Genomic DNA, 17,957 nt, shown 5'->3' with positions numbered 1-17,957 from the left:
ATTCGACTTTTAAACTATTGTATTAAGGATATTCTTTGATATGGTGTTTGCAAGTTCACGAGTGTTTTTATATTGGAGCCAAATGGCATTAATAACACTTGTTAAGGTTGGTCCAGATAACTATTAATATGTCTGCTAAGGTTGTTTCAGCTAATTATAGTATGTGAATATCAATGGAACTGGCATGAGTGGAGTTTATCATTTGTGAAAATGGCTCTGAAGTTACAACAAATCATATAGATAGGATAATCTCTGAAAATTTCCTTATTAGGCTGTCGGCTTAATTTATTGGACATTGATAAACAAAAGCTTTCTATAAATTAGGTCTAGTTCTAGTAATTAGTAGGAGGTTTTATTGAGTAAATATGCATATAGACTCTTGCCAACCAATTAAGTTCCTAGTCCATATTATCTTACTTGGTTTATTAGGTTCCACATGCTTTCTTACAAGCTGCTTGTGTCAATTTAAAGTGAATTATTGCTCTTCAGTTTTCACAAGGGACAAAGGGTGTAACGGCCTCTTCTTTTGGAGTTTTCTCCTTTTGGATAAGGTAAGTAATTTTAGTAGGAGTTAATGGTCAAAAACACATCCAAATTATCACTTTTTGCGAGTTTCATACCTCAACTGTCATTGTTCGCTTTACCTACCTAATCTATCACCCCTGTTGTATTAAAACTCACCTTGGTGCTGGGTGGTTCATTTATGAACATGCAGCGTATAGAATGGTTGTTTATTATCTGATGATATTATGCTTAAGTGAGTGAGAGACTGATAAAGTCATATGGTACATTGATGTCGCTAGATCCTAACATTTGTAATTTCTAAGTCTCTCTGGATTATCAAAAGGGTTTACATCATCGTTCATACGATGCACATTGTGAGCTAGTAGAGTACTGCAGGGTTTGGCTGCCAATTTTTCAGTTTCTGCAAGTAGGTCAAGAATATACTTTCTCTGAGATAGAAAAATTTCCTTCTTGCTTCTATTTACTTCTACTTCCAAAAAATATTTCAACCGACTTAAGTCCTTCGTATGAAACCTAGGAGGCAAGAAAGACTTAAGGGAAGAGATCCCCTCATAATAAGAAGGATAGTGCCAGCTGCAGATAGTCGACCGAAAACAGAGTGATCACATTTGCTCATTTTCAGCCCACACGCGTGAACTACCTCACTGTACTTGTCAAACCAATCTCGGGGACTCTGGTTGAAGCCATACAAAGACTTCTTCAAATGATAGACTTTCCTATACTCCCCCTAAGCAATAAAATCGGGTGGTTGCTCCATATACACTTCCTGTTGAAGATCACCATAAAGGAATGCATTCTTGATATCTAACTGGTGTAAAGGTCAATTCTCGAAAACAACTAGAGAAATGAACAAACAGACATAAATGAGTTTGGGAACAGGAGAAAAGGTGTCTGAATAGTACCCCATAAGTCTCTCTGATGCATGTGTTTCCTCAAGCATCACATTTGATCATCTAGGATGATTCAAAGCCTCCTTCACAGTACACTCAAGGATCTAGATGTGGAAGATATGCGATCATAGGAGACAAAGTTAGCAATGGAATAATTGGATTTGCAAGTCCGTGTACCTTTACGAAGCGCAATAGGGATGTCAAAATTTTCTAAAAGGATCAAGTAAGGAAGGATTTGATGACAGAGGAACTGGTGCTACACATGTATCATCGGCCTCTCGTCACCTCGAATACACTTGAGCAATTGACGGTTTTGCTGGAACATGTGTCGAAGGTGCAACAGTTGTGTGGTGCTCAATAGAGTAACTAGGAGATGGAAAAATAACATCATCTGATTGCATAACATGAGTAACCTGATAAATTAACCACTCATCTTCCACTCCCTTACTTGTAGAACTGCGAGAGATATAGTAGAATAATGTAGTTTTTGAAAATATCACATCATGTGACACCAAATAGTTGCCAAGTTCAGTAGAATAACATTGATAACCCCTCTAAAGACAAGAATAACCCATGGTGTCTGCTTTGGTACAGAACGGACTGGATGATGAGGCTTTGATGCTTGTATATGAGATGCAAAAGCTTAGGGTTGCAATTGATGAGATAACAATCACCATCCTGCTTTCTGCGGCATCAAATCTTAGGGACAGGGAAATTGGTAAACAGACCCATGCTTATCTTTTGAGGCACAATATTCAATTTGAAGGGATGGAGAGTTACCTGATAGACATGTATGCCAAATCTAATATGATTAGAGAAGCACAAGCAATATTCCAGTCGAATGTCACAAATGATAAAGATCAAGCCACGTGGAATGCTATGATTGCTGGAAACACTCAAAATGGATTAATTGAACAATCCTTTGTTGTTTTCAAGGAGATGCTTGAGCAGAATGTGAAGCCAAATGCTGTGACCTTAGCATCAATCCTCCCATCATGCAGCCAGTCAGGAAGTATAGCAATAGGCAAGCAGCTACATTGTTTTGCGATTCTCAATTTCTTTGAGAACAATGTTTATGTTATTTCTGCTTTGGTAGACAAGCATTCAAAATCAGGAATCATTGATTATGCTGAAAGTGTTTTTCTAAAATCTCCTGAAAAGAACTCTGTGACATATACAAATATGATTTTGGGATATGGCCAGCATGGGATGGGTAGGAAAGCTCTAACACTGTGCTACTCTTTGCGGCAGAATGGTTTAGAACCAGATGATGTTACCTTTTTAGAGAGTGTATCAACCCAAACTCTTTAGGAANACAGAGGAACTGGTGCTACACATGTATCATCGGCCTCTCGTCACCTCGAATAAACTTGAGCAATTGACGGTTTTGCTGGAACATGTGTCGAAGGTGCAACAGTTGTGTGGTGCTCAATAGAGTAACTAGGAGATGGAAAAATAACATCATCTGATTGCATAACATGAGTAACCTGATAAATTAACCACTCATCTTCCACCCCCTTACTTGTAGAACTGCGAGAGATATAGAAGAATAATGTAGTTTTTGAAAATATCACATCATGTGACACCAAATAGTTGCCAAGTTCAGTAGAATAACATTGATAACCCCTCTAAAGACAAGAATAACCCATGGTGTCTGCTTTGGTACAGAACGGACTGGATGATGAGGCTTTGATGCTTGTATATGAGATGCAAAAGCTTAGGGTTGCAATTGATGAGATAACAATCACCATCCTGCTTTCTGCGGCATCAAATCTTAGGGACTGGGAAATTGGTAAACAGACCCATGCTTATCTTCTGAGGCACAATATTCAATTTGAAGGGATGGAGAGTTACCTGATAGATATGTATGCCAAATCTAATATGATTAGAGAAGCACAAGCAATATTCCAGTCGAATGTCACAAATGATAAAGATCAAGCCACGTGGAATGCTATGATTGCTGGAAACACTCAAAATGGATTAATTGAACAATCCTTTGTTGTCTTCAAGGAGATGCTAGAGCAGAATGTGAAGCCAAATGCTGTGACCTTAGCATCAATCCTCCCATCATGAGCCAGTCAGGAAGTATAGCAATAGGCAAGCAGCTACATTGTTTTGCGATTCTCAATTTGTTTGAGAACAATGTTTATGTTATTTCTGCTTTGGTAGACATTTATTCAAAATCAGGAATCATTGATTATGCTGAAAGTGTTTTTCTAAAATCTCCTGAAAAGAACTCTGTGACATATACAAATATGATTTTGGGATATGGCCAGCATGGGATGGGTAGGAAAGCTCTAACACTGTTCTACTCTTTGCGGCAGAATGGTTTAGAACCAGATGATGTTACCTTTTTAGAGAGTGTATCAACCCAAACTCTTTAGGAACTTTTTTTTTTTGAAACGGGTAACTTGTATTCCTCAGCATTAAGGGCTATGCTGGCCACGTCCAAAAAGTTTTAACATAAAAGAGAAAAAAAGAAGAAAAAGAAACAGAAATACTTACAAAGAACCTACGAAATCAACTAATTGGATTTCCTCTTCTATATTTTGTTCTTTACACCAAAAACCTAAGGAAGTAATTACTTTCCATTTAATCTTCTGTATTGAGCATTCTTTTCCTTCAAAAATCCTCTGATTCCTTCCAAATATTCCACCAGATACACGCAGGTACTGTTGTCCACCACTTCTTTTGACTCTTGCTGCCCCCCCTTCTAATCCAACAACTCAATAAATCTGTTGTGTGTTCTGGCATACACCAGTTTAGGCTAGCTAAATTGAAGAATAAAGCCCATACTTGTGTTGTTACTTTGCAATGCAAAAATAAGTGTTTTGTTGGTTTCCAGTGCCTCTTTGCATAGTAAGCATCTAGAGGCTATGTTGATGCCCCTTTTCTGTAATGCTTCATGTGTCAAATAGGCTCTCCTAGCTACTAGCCAAACAAAACACTTCACTTTAGTGGGAGCCACACTCTTCCAAACAGCACTCCATGGCCCTGTTTTCCTTCCTCCAGTTACTGATAGACCCCACTTGTAGCATATGTTGACAGAGAATCTTCCATCTGGGTGTTGTATCCATAATAGACTGTCTCTTTCCAAGTTAGTTCTTGGAAAACCTTCTATCATATTCAGTAGTTCAATTACCCCTTCTATCTCCCAGTCATTTAACAACCTTCTAAATACCAAATTCCACCCTTGTTGAGACCATATCTCACTGATTTTGCTACTATCCAGGAAACAAACTTTGAAGAGATCCTTGACCAGTCTAGTCTTCTTTCCAGAATAAAACCTTACCCCCCCTCCCAACTTTAACTTTTGTATTAACTTCTACAGTCAGCCAAAAGCTTCTGATAGTCCTCCAAACTCCCACTCCATAAGTGGTTGTTACTTCATCTGAACACCATTCCCCCTTCTTGGCTGAATTTGTGTTGTATAACCTCTTTCCATAGTGCATGCTCCTCTTGGTTGTACCTCCATAGCCACTTGCTTAGCAGACTTTGGTTATATAACATGAGCTTCCTTACTCCCAGACCCCCATAATTCCTCCCTTGTTGAACTTCTGCCCATTTTACTAAATTGAAACTGCTCTCAATTTTATTTCCTTGCCAGAGGAAATTCCTTCTCAAAGCATCTTCATTTGGAACATAAGTGCTTGGGCTGTCTCAAGTAGATGCCTATTCTTACTCTCATCAACTCCATTTTGAGAAGGTGTATCAACACATGACGATTGATGGAGAATATCGTGTTTACTCAATAGGATTGAAATAAGTCTGACATATATTCTTTAGCATTATCACTCTTTAAAATACACATCAAAGTATTGAATTAAGTTTTTATTTCAACACAAAAGTGTGTAAACTTGAAATAAATCCAAATCATTTGATAGAAATTAACCACAAAAGTGACAAAATACTTATGTCCAGTTTTGGAACCAACGGGATGTGGTCCCCAAACATCAGAATGAATTAGCTCAAAAGCTTACTACGTAATTTGTTGCGATAATGTTTTGCAAATTGACATGATTCACATTTCAAAGAAGGAACGTTTTGAAACGGAGGGCAGAGCTTCTTTAACAAAAGTAAAGAATGATTTCCCAATCGATAATGTGCTTCAAATAAAGCCATGACACTTGTGCAGACAACAAATCAAGGCTCATATTTATTAAGGATATATAGATCATCAAATATTCGGGCCCAGTGGTTTGGGCTTGGGTCTTCCATGTTGGAGGTCTCAAGTTCGAAACCCCTTGCCAGAGAAAGCAAGGGGTTTGCCTTCTGGGTCGAGCTCGTCGCACCAGGCTTGCCTAGTGCGGGTTACCTCTCCTATGTGGTTTGTGAGCTATTGCATAGGAGCGGGGGTTTTACCCCGTGTGCATCCAAAGGGTAGCGGCTGCGGGTTTCCCTTGTCATAAAAAAAAAGAAAAAAAATTCCTTTACCAATAACCTTATGTGTGGCAAGATCACGAAACATGCATGATCGGGAAAGAATGAAATATAACAATTAAGATCTATAATAAGTTTACTCACAAAAATCAAATTGAAGGCCAACTTCGGCATTTGTTTTTTGAAATAAGGGTAACTTTGTATTCACAAAAAAATTCATCATCCAAGAAATGATGAATTGGAAACTTACATCCCATAGTGTGATGGGCACACCCCTATGAAGGTAACTAAATTACAAGTTTCCTAAGAAATCAACTACTTCTACCACCTCCCCTACCAAATCTTGTTTACACCAAAGAAATAGAAGACTAATACAACTTGTTAATCCTTTGAAAAGTAATTTTTTTGTCCTTTAAAACACCTAGTATTTCTTTTCTTCCATATGGACCAATAGCTACATGTTGGGAAGAGCTTCCACCATTCTTCATTTTTCCCTCTGCTTCCAACCCTTAGCCAACTCTTCAGAAGCTTTAAAGTAGTCTTTGGCATCACCTAGCTAACCACCCATATGCATAAAACATATTCACAAATTGTCAGCTATTTGGCAATGTATGAGCAGATGGTTGTTCACTTCAGCTTCCGGTTCACACAAGCACCTTGAACAAATTTGCATGCCTCTTTTCTGTAGAGCCTCATGAGTAAGACATATTTTTCTGATTAGTATCCAAACAAAACATGAGACTTTCAATGGACATTTCACCTTCAAAAGCAGTTTCTAGGGCCATCTCTCAATCAGTGGGACATTATAATTCATCTTCCAATAGCTTGATTTCACTATATAGATCCTTTTGTTGTGTATTTCCCATATTGGCTTATCAAACCTCTAAGAAGGACCTGGGAAATCATTAAGAACCCCTAATAGCTTGGCAACCTCCTCAATTTCACAATCATTCAATGCTCTCCTAAAAAGTAGATTCCAACCCTGTTTACTCCAGACTTGTTCCACAGTGTCATTTTTCTGCATACTCAATGTATATAGAAGAGGCAATAGGTTTCTCAAACTGTCTTCCTCTATCTATATTTCATTCAAGAACTCTGTCTTCAGTCCATCCCCAACACTAATACTTATGTTTTTGAAATGTGGCCATAGTCGTCTAATGGTCTTCCAAACACTACATCTAAATGTGCCATAACCTCTTCAGTTGTCCACCGGTTAAATAAACCATACTTTCCTGATATAAATCTTCTCCATATGGCTCTATATTCTATGCAGAATCTCCATAGCCACTTTTGGAGTAAACTACTATTTTGGAGACTTAGGTTCTTCAATCTAAGCCTCCTTTGTTTTTGCTAAGTGTGAGAGTATCCCACTTCACCAAGTTGCAGCCTTCCTTTTCCTTGTTGCCTTGCCAAAGAAAAGATCTCCTGAGCCTATTTATATTCTTCTCAATGTTCTTGGGGACTGGAAATAAACTCATCATATAAGTAAATGATCCATCTAATACTGATTTGATGAGGGTCACCCTGCCACCCATGGACAAATACTAGCTTTTTCATCGGGCTAGTTTCTTCTCACATCTCTCCAACACCACAATGCACACTTCCAGGTCTTTGTTCTTAGCACCCAAAGGTAATTCCAGATATTTTGTTGGTTGTGCATCTACCTAGCAACTCAATGTCTTAGCTAGCCCAAGAAAATTGTCAACTAAGTTGATAGGGAGGAGATGACTCTTCCACCAATTGACATGGAGGCTTGGAATGCTCTACTAAATAGTGAGTATAGCACTTATGTGTCTAATTTGTGCCTCCTTTGCATTACAGAACATAAGAGCATCATCAACATAGAAAAAGTGTGTGATCTCCACCCTCAGGGGTTGGCCTGCTGGCAATTGACTTGAGCCTTGGGGTTTGCTCCCTTTCAAGGTCTCAAGTTCGAAACCCACTAGGTGCAAACAATTTCTGAGGGCCATCGGACTGGGTAAAACCTGAATTAACCGTGGTGCACTTGCGGGAAACTCCTTGCCGAGGGCCTGTGCACCCCCGGGATTAGTCGGGGCTCAAAGAGACTCGGACACCCGGTGCAAATCAAAAAAAAAAAAAAAGTGTGTGATCTCCAGCTCCTTCCCTCTCCTAGCAAGTGCACTAAATCCTATCCCACCCATTAGTCTTTGCCTTCAGGAACATGTGATTCAACCCTCCATGGCTATTAAGAATAGGAATAGGGACATAGGATCTCCCTGTCTAAGACCTCTCTGAGATTGGAAGAATCCTTCAGTGTTTCCATTTATGAGGAGGGAAAACTTCACACTTGAAATGCAGTTATTGATCCAGCCAATCCACTTGTTACCAAATCTCATGTCCTTTAGAGTTTTTAGAAGGAAATTCCAGTTAACATGGTCATAGATTTTCTCAATGTCTAGCTTGCATAGAATCCTCAGTTTCTTCTGCTTTACCGTGGAGTTGACCAATTCATTAGCCAACAACGTTGCATCCATTATTTGCCTACATCTCAAAAAAGCCATTTGGTGTTCATCAACCAATTTCACTATCACTGTCTTCATTCTCTCAGTTAGCAACTTGGAGATGATTTTGTAGACTACTCCTATCAAACTGATTGGTCTGAAGTCTTTTAGCTCAATTGCATCAGGTTTCTTTGGGATTAAAGCGATGAATGTAACATTAAATGATTTCTCAAACGCACTCCTCTGATGGAAATTTTGTATACTCAACATTAAGCCCTCTTTCAAAATATCCCAACATTTCTTAAAGAAATCCATAGTGAAGTCATTAGGGACATGTGCTTTGTCCCTATCACACTGGTTGATGATTAGTAGCACTTCCTCTTCTGTAAATGGTCTTTGTAACCATTCATTTTCTTCTACAGAGACTATTGGATATCCTACAAAATAAAAAGAGGGTCTCTAGGATTCAAGTTCTGAGTAGAGTCTGGCATTTAATACAGATGACAGGGTAATAGAGGAAGTTGCTTTAATGGTTCCAAATCCCACAATGTTATGTGTTGAGCCATCAACTACCATTACTTGAGAGGGTGCTTTGTGTGGTCGAAAGGTAGAAAATATATTTGGATTACGTGTCATGTGATTTGTAGTACCTGAATCAATCACCCAGTTGTTCAAAGAGGAGACCGCATATGCTTTTCTTGAATCAACAAGGGTAGTAGTTGAAATGAATTCTTTAAAGGATTATCGATACTAAGAGGACTCCACAAACTCATTTGCCGAAACCAAAATTGTCTTACCCTCATAATTTATAGCCATATTTACTCCTTTCTAATTGTTTGAGTTATAGTTTCCAACATAAAATACCCAAAATATCAATATATGAGAAGCTAACAAACACAAACAATACCAACAAATACAATCCAGTACTGAAAAAGCAATTCTTTAATATCAAGACAAGCATAATTTTATGGGATTAAGTCCATACAAAATTTGAACGAAGTTATAAATTCACGACATTGACCCAAGTCAACATTTTGGGTTAATAAAGCCGGTTTAATTATTTAAGTCAAGATTGCATGACTTAAGTCAAATCCAACTACATTGGGCTAGGTTGGGCCTCTACAAATTGGTCCCCCCACATGTTTTAAGCCCAAGGGTCCATTAGGATTACTTGGAGGCTACCCTAAAACCTTCATCAATGCCTATATAAAATAAAGGGGCTACATTTCTCTTTGGAAGCATTTTGAAAATTCTATAACATCTTTGAAGATTCTAAGATGGAATTGGACAAAGACAAGAGAGTGTTCGACTGGAACAACGGCCAACAAAGACTAATTACATAGATAACTACTCCTCCTTTCTCCTTAAAGGCTTTAAGGCGAACTGTATGGAGGTAGGAAAGAAAGACGTCCTCACCTTCTTTGGTGTCAGTGAGAGCAATTTGAGTATCCCTCGTGCACCTTCTTTTGTAGATAGAATCCTTAATGAGTGGAAACAAGCAACCTTACTAAGAAAGGTGCTTGTTGAGTAAGGATGACTTTCAGGACAACCCTTGGTATAGGTTGGGCACTTGAGCGCATGATTGGTCCATTGAATATTATACAGGCCCCTAAGCCTCTCGAGCGCAGGCATGCATACATCTTATATCATGATCATGTCAATGCCATCAACACGCCAAAGTTCATTTATTTGTTCTATTAAGTACTTCTTTCACGCCATTAGCTTTGAAATTGTCTCCCTTTGCAAGTTCACCTCGATGAAATTCTTAAGAAAAGCCTAGCTTTAGAAGGTCATCAATAATATTTGATTCTAAGAAATTAGCAACCAATTCTCCCAACAAAATAATTGTAGTCGATATTCAAATATCAGATTAATTTGACATAAGGATCAAGCATCCACTAAACACTATTAATTCAATATTGAGCAAAACTCAACAAATCGTGACAACACCAAATAGAAACCAGATCTAAATCACAGAAGCTTCAGGGAAAATATGAGCTTGTAAGTAGTTTTCAAAAACCAATATGAACCTAGAAGTGACGAAGAGTTACCCAAACAGTGTTTCAACACTAAACAAAACTCAGGGTATGTCGAAACTGATAAGACGACCGGATGTTCAATCTTTGAAAGATTTTGATGGAGCACGCGCCTCCACACGTCAACGTGTGACTGACAGACGAGAGATGTATGTGGTGTGTGGTGGAAATTGATCACTTTGAAAGTGATCGAAAGGATGATCTGCCTCCTCCCACAGTGGCGGTGACACAAATTGACCGAAAGTGATTGATTCGACTCTGTTTCTGTAAGACAACAAAACAAGATCGAGTTGCCTTTCAAAACATAGCCAAAACCAGATCAAGGAACCTGTAGGCTCTGATACCATTGAATGGAAGTTGATGATCTTATTCCAATAGGTAAGCAAGATATAAATATAATACATTAGGTGCTAACTTAGGAAAGAAAATAAAGAGGGAATCCTACAAATCTGCTAGCTAATTATTTTTTTGTTGACGGTAGTGTTCGGGCCAATTTTCACGCACCTTGACTAATTATAAGAGATTTCTACAAATTTACTATCTAATTATGCCTATGTACATTACTAAGAATGATGTCTATATACATTTTGTAACAATTAGTTCCTTTGACCACATTTATATGAGGTAGTTGGACTTGATACGCAGTCAAAGAAAGAAAGAAAGACTTTTGAAAACTGTGGCTAAAATAAGTCATAAATGTTTGTGTGACTATAGATCATCTCATTAAGGGTAAAATGAACATTTTAAAGTTAATTTTTTTTACTAAAAATAGAAATGTGTCATTTCTTTTGGGACTAACTAAAATGGAAAGTAAATTATATAAACTGGGATAGAAGAGTATATATATGTGTGTGGTTCCTTTTTGGTTGAATGCTTGTTTTCATAGGTGATAAAGCTTATAACTGTAGATTGATTCACTCAGAAGTTTGCTTTTACTGTGCTTTGTGATCATCAGGTTCTGCTAGGTGTGCTGACGTTGTCTGGTACTCTTCTTTAATATGCTTTGGTTTAGGAAAGTTAATTTTTAGAGATATGATTAGTTCTTTGAAGGGAAAAAGTAAAATCTTTCATGGCTTTCTCTTTTAGATTTTTTGTCATGGTTCTGTAAAGCTTTCCTTTTTCGATCTACTTTGATATGCTTTTCCTTGAGTTGAGGGTCAATTATAAAATTTTATTTTAGATGCACAATACTTATGGTTGTTTTTGGTCATATACTAACATTCATTCGTTTTATGAATCCTCTTCAAGAGCTTACTTTTTTCATGTTTGAGCCTTTCCTTGTAGATCTAAAGAAAATGAACACCAATCAAACATGCAATAACTCCTTCTGGACTAAGGAGGAGGATAAACTCTTTGAGAATACTGTTGCGGTCAACAAGGATAACAACAATCTATTAGAGGAAATGGAAGAAGCACTTCCTGGGAAATCGGCTGATGAAGATATATTAATTGAAGATATCAATGTCATCGAGTCTGGATATGTCCCATTACCTAATCATCCTAAAATGCAATACCAGAATTCAAAAGCAGATGCAGAATGGCGAAAAGGGGCTTCTTGGACAGAACAGGAACACAGGTCAGTTTCTAGTACAGTTCTTGAGGACGACATGAATAATCTGAATTGATGTTTATATCATTTCTTTTGATTGATTGCACGATTTACATTTTTACTAAAACGGAATTCCAATATTCTTAAATCTCACTGACCAAGTTGGTGTGCTTCTAAACATCTCATATATTATTGATAGAGTACACCTTCACATATGTCATTGGTATATTTGGTCTTCATAAAAGCTTTAGTTCTGGAGATATTTTGTGTAACTTGTAGCTAAGACAAACGATGCTTACACGTATTTCATCTAATTGAATATCACGTGAAGAGTCCCTTTTATGCTGTCCTGCAATCTTGTTTCCTGGATTAACTTCAAAGCTGATAATAACTTATTTCTCTATCTTTCCTGCTATAGGTCATTTCTCCGGGGCTTAGAAATAAATGAAGAAGGTGACTGGAGAAGTATATCTAGGCAGAAGGAGGATGCTGAAGCCACTGGAACTTCCCAAGTTCCACACACCGAGGATATGATTGGGTCTCCTCACGGAGGATCACAAGCAGTGCCAAACACTAGCAATGAGAGCATGTTGCCTCGAGAAAGCACCAATGCGGAGCAGATGATAGAAGTTGTTGGAGGAGAGTCCACAGACCATAATGCTGTTGTCAATGTTGGGTCTGATGTGAATGTTGATGCTGGAAGTTCCCTATTACCCAGCAAACAATCATGTACTGCTCCTAGCAGTGGAACTTACGGTCATCCTATCGCTAGAATTGGGAGTGAACTTGAAGCATTGCTCACTGAACCCGTGGATGAAGATAATGATATCACTACCATTTTTGATGTTGGGAAATTACCAACTTCTTATCCTGTGCTGTTTGATGCTACTTTAAGCGGAATCCCCCGCTATTCAGCTGCAGAGGCGGCTCTTGCTCAGTTACCTCCCTTTGATGATGAAGGCATTTTTGATCCGGATGACCTGTTCATAGATCCGATGTTCTGATTTGGTGGAGGAGAAGCACTTGTTTTTTTTTTTTTTGAAGACTTATGCCATTATGTTAGACAGTATTGCTCTTCTTTATCTATTCTTAATCTGCTTTAGGGAGCAAGATTTTGTGTATCTTCAAACTCTTTTGAGAGACTAGGTGGATTTTGGTTGAAAATTTTCAAAAGAAAATGGTAGCAATTTGATTTCTTGCAAGCTCTTTGTTTATGTAGTTTGTTGGTTTATCTTTTTGCCAAAAGCCTCTTACAAGCTAATGGTTCAGACTAGAATCAAATGCTACTAAGCTAAGTGTATTTCTGTATTCTTATGGCTACCTTATCATAAAACATATCTAGTGTTATGAGGAGTTGTATACCAAATTGGTACGACTGAAAGAATGAGAACAATGAGTAATTTACTAGCCACCAGCCCACCACCAGCGGAGTGGGATGAGGGTGGGGTGTCTGGACCGTTGAGATTTTTTTATCGATCAAATGATCAAAATGCTTCTTAATGTATGGGGTGGGACTATTTTAGTCTTTCATAAATACCACTTAACCAGTATAAACCTTGATGTATAGAAAAAAGTGATCCTTTTCCTTCTGCCACCAGTGTGTGCCTGCAACAATGGAGTGTACATTTTTATTGCTTTCCTTATCACGTAGTTTTGTTCTGGAAGCAAGACTCCCAGTTGGTTTAAAGTTTCGAAGGCAGCCATATATTAATTATTGGTGCAAGAGTTTCCATCAAAGGTAGAAAAAAATTGCTCTTTCTTCTCATCATATCAGATTTGGTTTTCGTCTAAATTGACCTCATTTAGAGAAAGCTTTCTCAAAGAACCGCAGTTGATGAGTTAACCAAGCTTGAAAGTTGCAACCATGTTTAGAGAGAATACTAATCTTGTCTCTTTAAAACTAATCTCAATGAGGCAATCAGGCAGTATGTCTCCTTATGGTCACATAATTCTTATTATTAATGTGCAAACATACCTTAAAAAACTGATTTTGTAGTTCGATTTTGCTGCAAAACTTGATAATCAACTCTTTGTCACGCATCTGCAATTTCCATCCAGCACTCTTTCCTTATGATGCTGAGTAAATTTAGTCCTCAATCATCGAAAGGAAACAGATGTTGGCACATCAGGTGCACAGGTACCACATAGTGTTACGAAAACTGGTGTACCCTTTGGCCTTAGCTCTTATACCAAGTTCAAGTATTATACCAAATGCAACAACAGATTGAGGACCAACACAAATGAACACTCATTTCATAAAAGTGTGCTTATACTAAAGATCTATGGCTCAAATATTACATTTTCTTCTTGTCTCTTAATGTTGAGGAATCGAATCCACTATATAGAATCAACTGCTTGAGCAGTTTAGCCATTTTGAGCAATGTTTCTCAACAATGGTGAGATTCATTCTCTCAGCTACACCATTGTCTTTTCATGTCTGATCTCATTGCTTGAATATTACTGCTCAAATTCCATTGTCAGTGCAGAGACGCTTTAGCTTTCTACCTGTCTCCCTTTTCACCATAGCATGAAACTTCTGGAATACTTGAAACACCGGATGTTTGATTTTCAAGATATAAACCCACAACTTTCGTGAAGTAAAGTCTAAATTGACCTCATTTAGAGAAAGCTTTCTCAAAGAACGTTATTCCCTTTTAAAATATTGTCACTTCATGATAACCATAAAGAGTGGACTGATTCAAGGATGACGTTAATAATATTTGTTATTATTCCCTTTTATGATCCAGTAGGAGTCAATTTTTCCTTTGTGAAGCTGTACTTGTACTAAATGTAAAGTCACAATATTCATCACATGAAGGAGTAAGTGAGCTCCGAGATGTTGAATCTGTTGCACAAGGAAGAGGAAAGAAAGGGAAAAGAAGAGTATATAAAACGTTGTGTGTATATCATAACGCCAACCTCAAAAATAGAGTCAACTGCTTCAAGGATTGACATCGATTGATATATCTGATAACAACCTTCAAATCCACATGTCTACAAAAATATATTGAAATCTTGATACTGCTTGGTAATTTTTTGACTTAAATAAACAACACCAATGAAATGATAGTTAGAAATAATCTTACCTCACCAATAGATTAATAAACTTTATAGAGAAATTAACTGCATCACTAATCTAATAAAAATTATTATTTCACCCTCTTTGTAAGGCTCCTTCGTGCTAGCTTCCAACTTCTGAGTTCCACAGGATTTTCCGATCAAATTTGTAGGCTTTTACTTCTTTTAAATGTCAATGGCTAGGCTTTCTTTCATGACAAGTAGACCAACTCAAATTCTTCGTATACATCAAACGATCCATGAAACTGTAACCATTTCACTTGTTGATTGCAGGTTAAGTCTCCTCGGATGGCAACTCAATAGCAAAACAGTCACAAGCATTGAAAACTCCTAAAGTGAGGCACTATATATCTATATCTAAAATGACAACTTGGCCTGGGGTATAACAACTGTGTGTGCCCTCTGAACTTAATTTTTTTGTCAAAATGAATGGAAACTTGAGACCATGAGGCCGAGTTTGATAGAATTTGTTCAACTTACAAAGCCATACCAAATCTAAATTGTGGCAAAGCAAATCTATTTTTGAGTGCTTTAGCTGTCTTGACTCTCTTGCAACTTTCAGCTCAAGAATCATAAATCCCGTATTTATTCTAGCGAATACCAAATTTGGAGCATCAATCTTCCTTGTGCCACCTGAATCGTCCTTAATCTTCAAGAGAATTAGGAATTGAGATCTAGAAATAAGGTGCTCGAGATTCCATCACATGTCCACATGGGGTGATATGATATATCTAAAGATTTCAGATTCTAACATTCAATAACATCCAAATTTTCTGGTGAAGAACTAGAATAATACAAGTGTTTAAGATTGATGCTTCAACACCCTGGTTTCTTGTTGTACAAATGGAAACTGACCTGATTTTTTGAAGATTTAGCTGCTCAATATTTTCAACCTTCTATAACAATGCTCAAGTGTGAGTTAGTGATTGACCTCCTTCACCTGACAATAAAGTAATAGCATCACAAGAAAAGATCGCGTTGAAGTTGGTTATAAGCGAATTTCGTCCTCTGAATAGCTAGCTAAATAATCATTTGGCAAAGGTAGTTCTTAAATGTTCACTTCTTTTCCCTTCTATCTTTGTCTACATTCTTTGTTTCCAGGCAAGGGGTGAAGGACATAAGAGAAGATTTCTCCTATAGGTAAGGAAGAGGCGAGAAAGGAGCATTAGTCACTGAGCCCATGGACGAAGACAATGATATCAGTTCCATTTTTGATGTTGGGAAAGCACCAACTGCTCATAGCGGAATGTCCTGTTATATATGCAGCTGCAGGGGCGGCTGCTGCTTAGTTACCTCCCTTTGCCCCCTCATCTAAACTCCCGTTGACTATGAAGGTATTTTTGATCTGCATGACCTGTTCACTGATCAAATGTTCTGATTTGGTGGAGGAGAAGCTGTTAATATTGATATTAGTTACTCACAACCAGATAGGTTGTTAATATTGATATTGCACTTGGTTTTCTGAAGATTTGTTTATCAATTAAATGATCAAAATGGTCCTTAATGTATGGGGTTAGACTATTTTAGTCATTTATATATACCTCGTAATCGAAATGCGTAGAAAAAGTGGCCTTTTTCCTCCCGCCACCACCCTTAATATATCACTTTTTCATACATTAAGGACTATTTTGATTACATGGTATAGATGGACTAAAAGGATCACTTTTCTGTTTAAACACCCCATTCTGACATATTATGTTGACTCCCCGTCTTGTGAAAATAATAGCCAATGTGGTTTTTAGTTGTCTCAGCAAATAGATTTCTGGTAATACATATCAGAATTCACATGGAAAACAAAACAGCAAAGTTCCCAGGTAAAATAGTTTTCATGTAATACATATCAGAATTCACATTGGAAACAAAACAGCAAGAGAGTGTCTCCACGAGCATTCTTCTGCCATCTGAAACAAGTAAAAGGCATATAGCTCCCACAGGTTCTATGAGTTCAACTGAACCTATTGTCTTCGACTCAAGCTATATGTGTGCAAAAACAAAAGAAAGAAAATGTATGCATACATAAATAAGATCACAGTCATTCTGAACTCATTAAGCGGTTATTATTGTCTAACTTTGAAATATGCGCTTTGCTAATTATCTCAAATCTTATCATCAACATCATCTTCAAATGGAGCTGCTACATTTATGTATAGCTTCTGGCCATTGATGCAACTACCATAATTGCCGGATTTGAAGAAATAATCTCCAGGTACCAACATGAATGCTATTGCTGGACTATCTTTGTACTGCTTTGAAGGAGTGCTAGAATTGCATGCATAATAGTCGTATTTTCCAATCTCCAGCAAATCCTCTAGCTTTTGGAATCTAAATTCTACAAATAAAATGGTACCAAAACATATTAATGCTTGTAAAATTAGATACTATATGTATATAGGTACACGAAAAAGAACTTTCTCAAAGATAAATAAAGTTATGAATCATATTCAAAGGGAGTGAATTGACACCCCTTGCCCGAAAAACCAACACTTTTATTGATTTGATTTGCTTTATGAAGTTATAAAACCGACATAGCTGGTTTGATTTGGTAAATGAAAAAACCGAACCAAAGACCATCTATATGTACACCCCTAAAATTAGTTAATACCTTTATATCCTTCCAAACATAGCTAAAGAAAAACTTCAGGCCAAATTAGATACGAGGAAAGGATGAAATGACAAGAAGTGTGCTTGGTGAGGAGACAACACGAGAGGGAAGAAATTCTCGTGACTAAGGAAGCACGTCCCTTAAAGGGAAAGCCAGAGAAGGAGCCTGCTGGACACCTTCACCTTCTGCTCCCAAATTAGCATATCCATATTATGAGAAAGCCTATAGACGTTGCAATTGCAGAATTTGCACCTTGCAAATGTCTATTTGTTCAAGTATGTAAATAAATTGCAAACACGATCCAATTAATAATGGGAAAATTGTATAAAATAGTAAATTATTAATTCAAAATAATGTTATAACCACAGTTTCAATTAATTTTGATCTGTGGCAAATACTTTGCCATTCGCCTCTCTCCCTTGAATCTCGCTCGCC

At 37.5% G+C, this 17,957-nt stretch overlaps 3 protein-coding genes across 3 annotated transcripts in view; all 3 read left to right on the top strand.

Annotated features, from left to right (window-relative positions):
• LOC125843829 (pentatricopeptide repeat-containing protein At3g22150, chloroplastic-like) overlaps positions 1 to 17,957 on the top strand; it is a 32,328-nt gene that overhangs the window by 3,111 nt on the left and 11,260 nt on the right. The gene's annotated exons all lie outside the window — the stretch shown is intronic.
• On the top strand, positions 1,989 to 2,726 carry LOC125845992 (pentatricopeptide repeat-containing protein At3g22150, chloroplastic-like). Its single transcript, XM_049525467.1, has one exon. It carries the CDS (start codon positions 1,989 to 1,991, stop codon positions 2,724 to 2,726), a length of 738 nt encoding a protein of 245 aa, XP_049381424.1.
• LOC125843830 (transcription factor MYBS1-like) lies at positions 11,567 to 12,996 on the top strand. The gene is made up of 2 exons (XM_049523040.1): positions 11,567 to 11,869; positions 12,261 to 12,996. Exons 1-2 carry the CDS (start codon positions 11,589 to 11,591, stop codon positions 12,844 to 12,846), a joined length of 867 nt encoding a protein of 288 aa, XP_049378997.1. The 5' UTR covers positions 11,567 to 11,588; the 3' UTR covers positions 12,847 to 12,996.

This window comes from Solanum stenotomum, chromosome 11 (assembly GCF_019186545.1).
Source record: "Solanum stenotomum isolate F172 chromosome 11, ASM1918654v1, whole genome shotgun sequence".
NCBI classification, from domain to species: domain Eukaryota; kingdom Viridiplantae; phylum Streptophyta; class Magnoliopsida; order Solanales; family Solanaceae; genus Solanum; species Solanum stenotomum.
The sequence above is the reverse complement of the archived record's forward strand: the minus strand, read 5'-3'. Positions and strand labels throughout refer to the sequence as shown.

What these genes read in the sequence shown, in the direction of transcription:
- LOC125843830 (XM_049523040.1), top strand. Translation starts at nt 11,589, where the DNA reads ATGAACACCAATCAAACATGCAATAACTCCTTCTGGACTAAGGAGGAG. An exon ending in TGGACAGAACAGGAACACAG is followed by an intron (nt 11,870 to 12,260) that starts GTCAGTTTCTAG and finishes TTCCTGCTATAG; the next exon opens with GTCATTTCTCCGGGGCTTAG.
- LOC125845992 (XM_049525467.1), top strand. Translation starts at nt 1,989, where the DNA reads ATGGTGTCTGCTTTGGTACAGAACGGACTGGATGATGAGGCTTTGATG.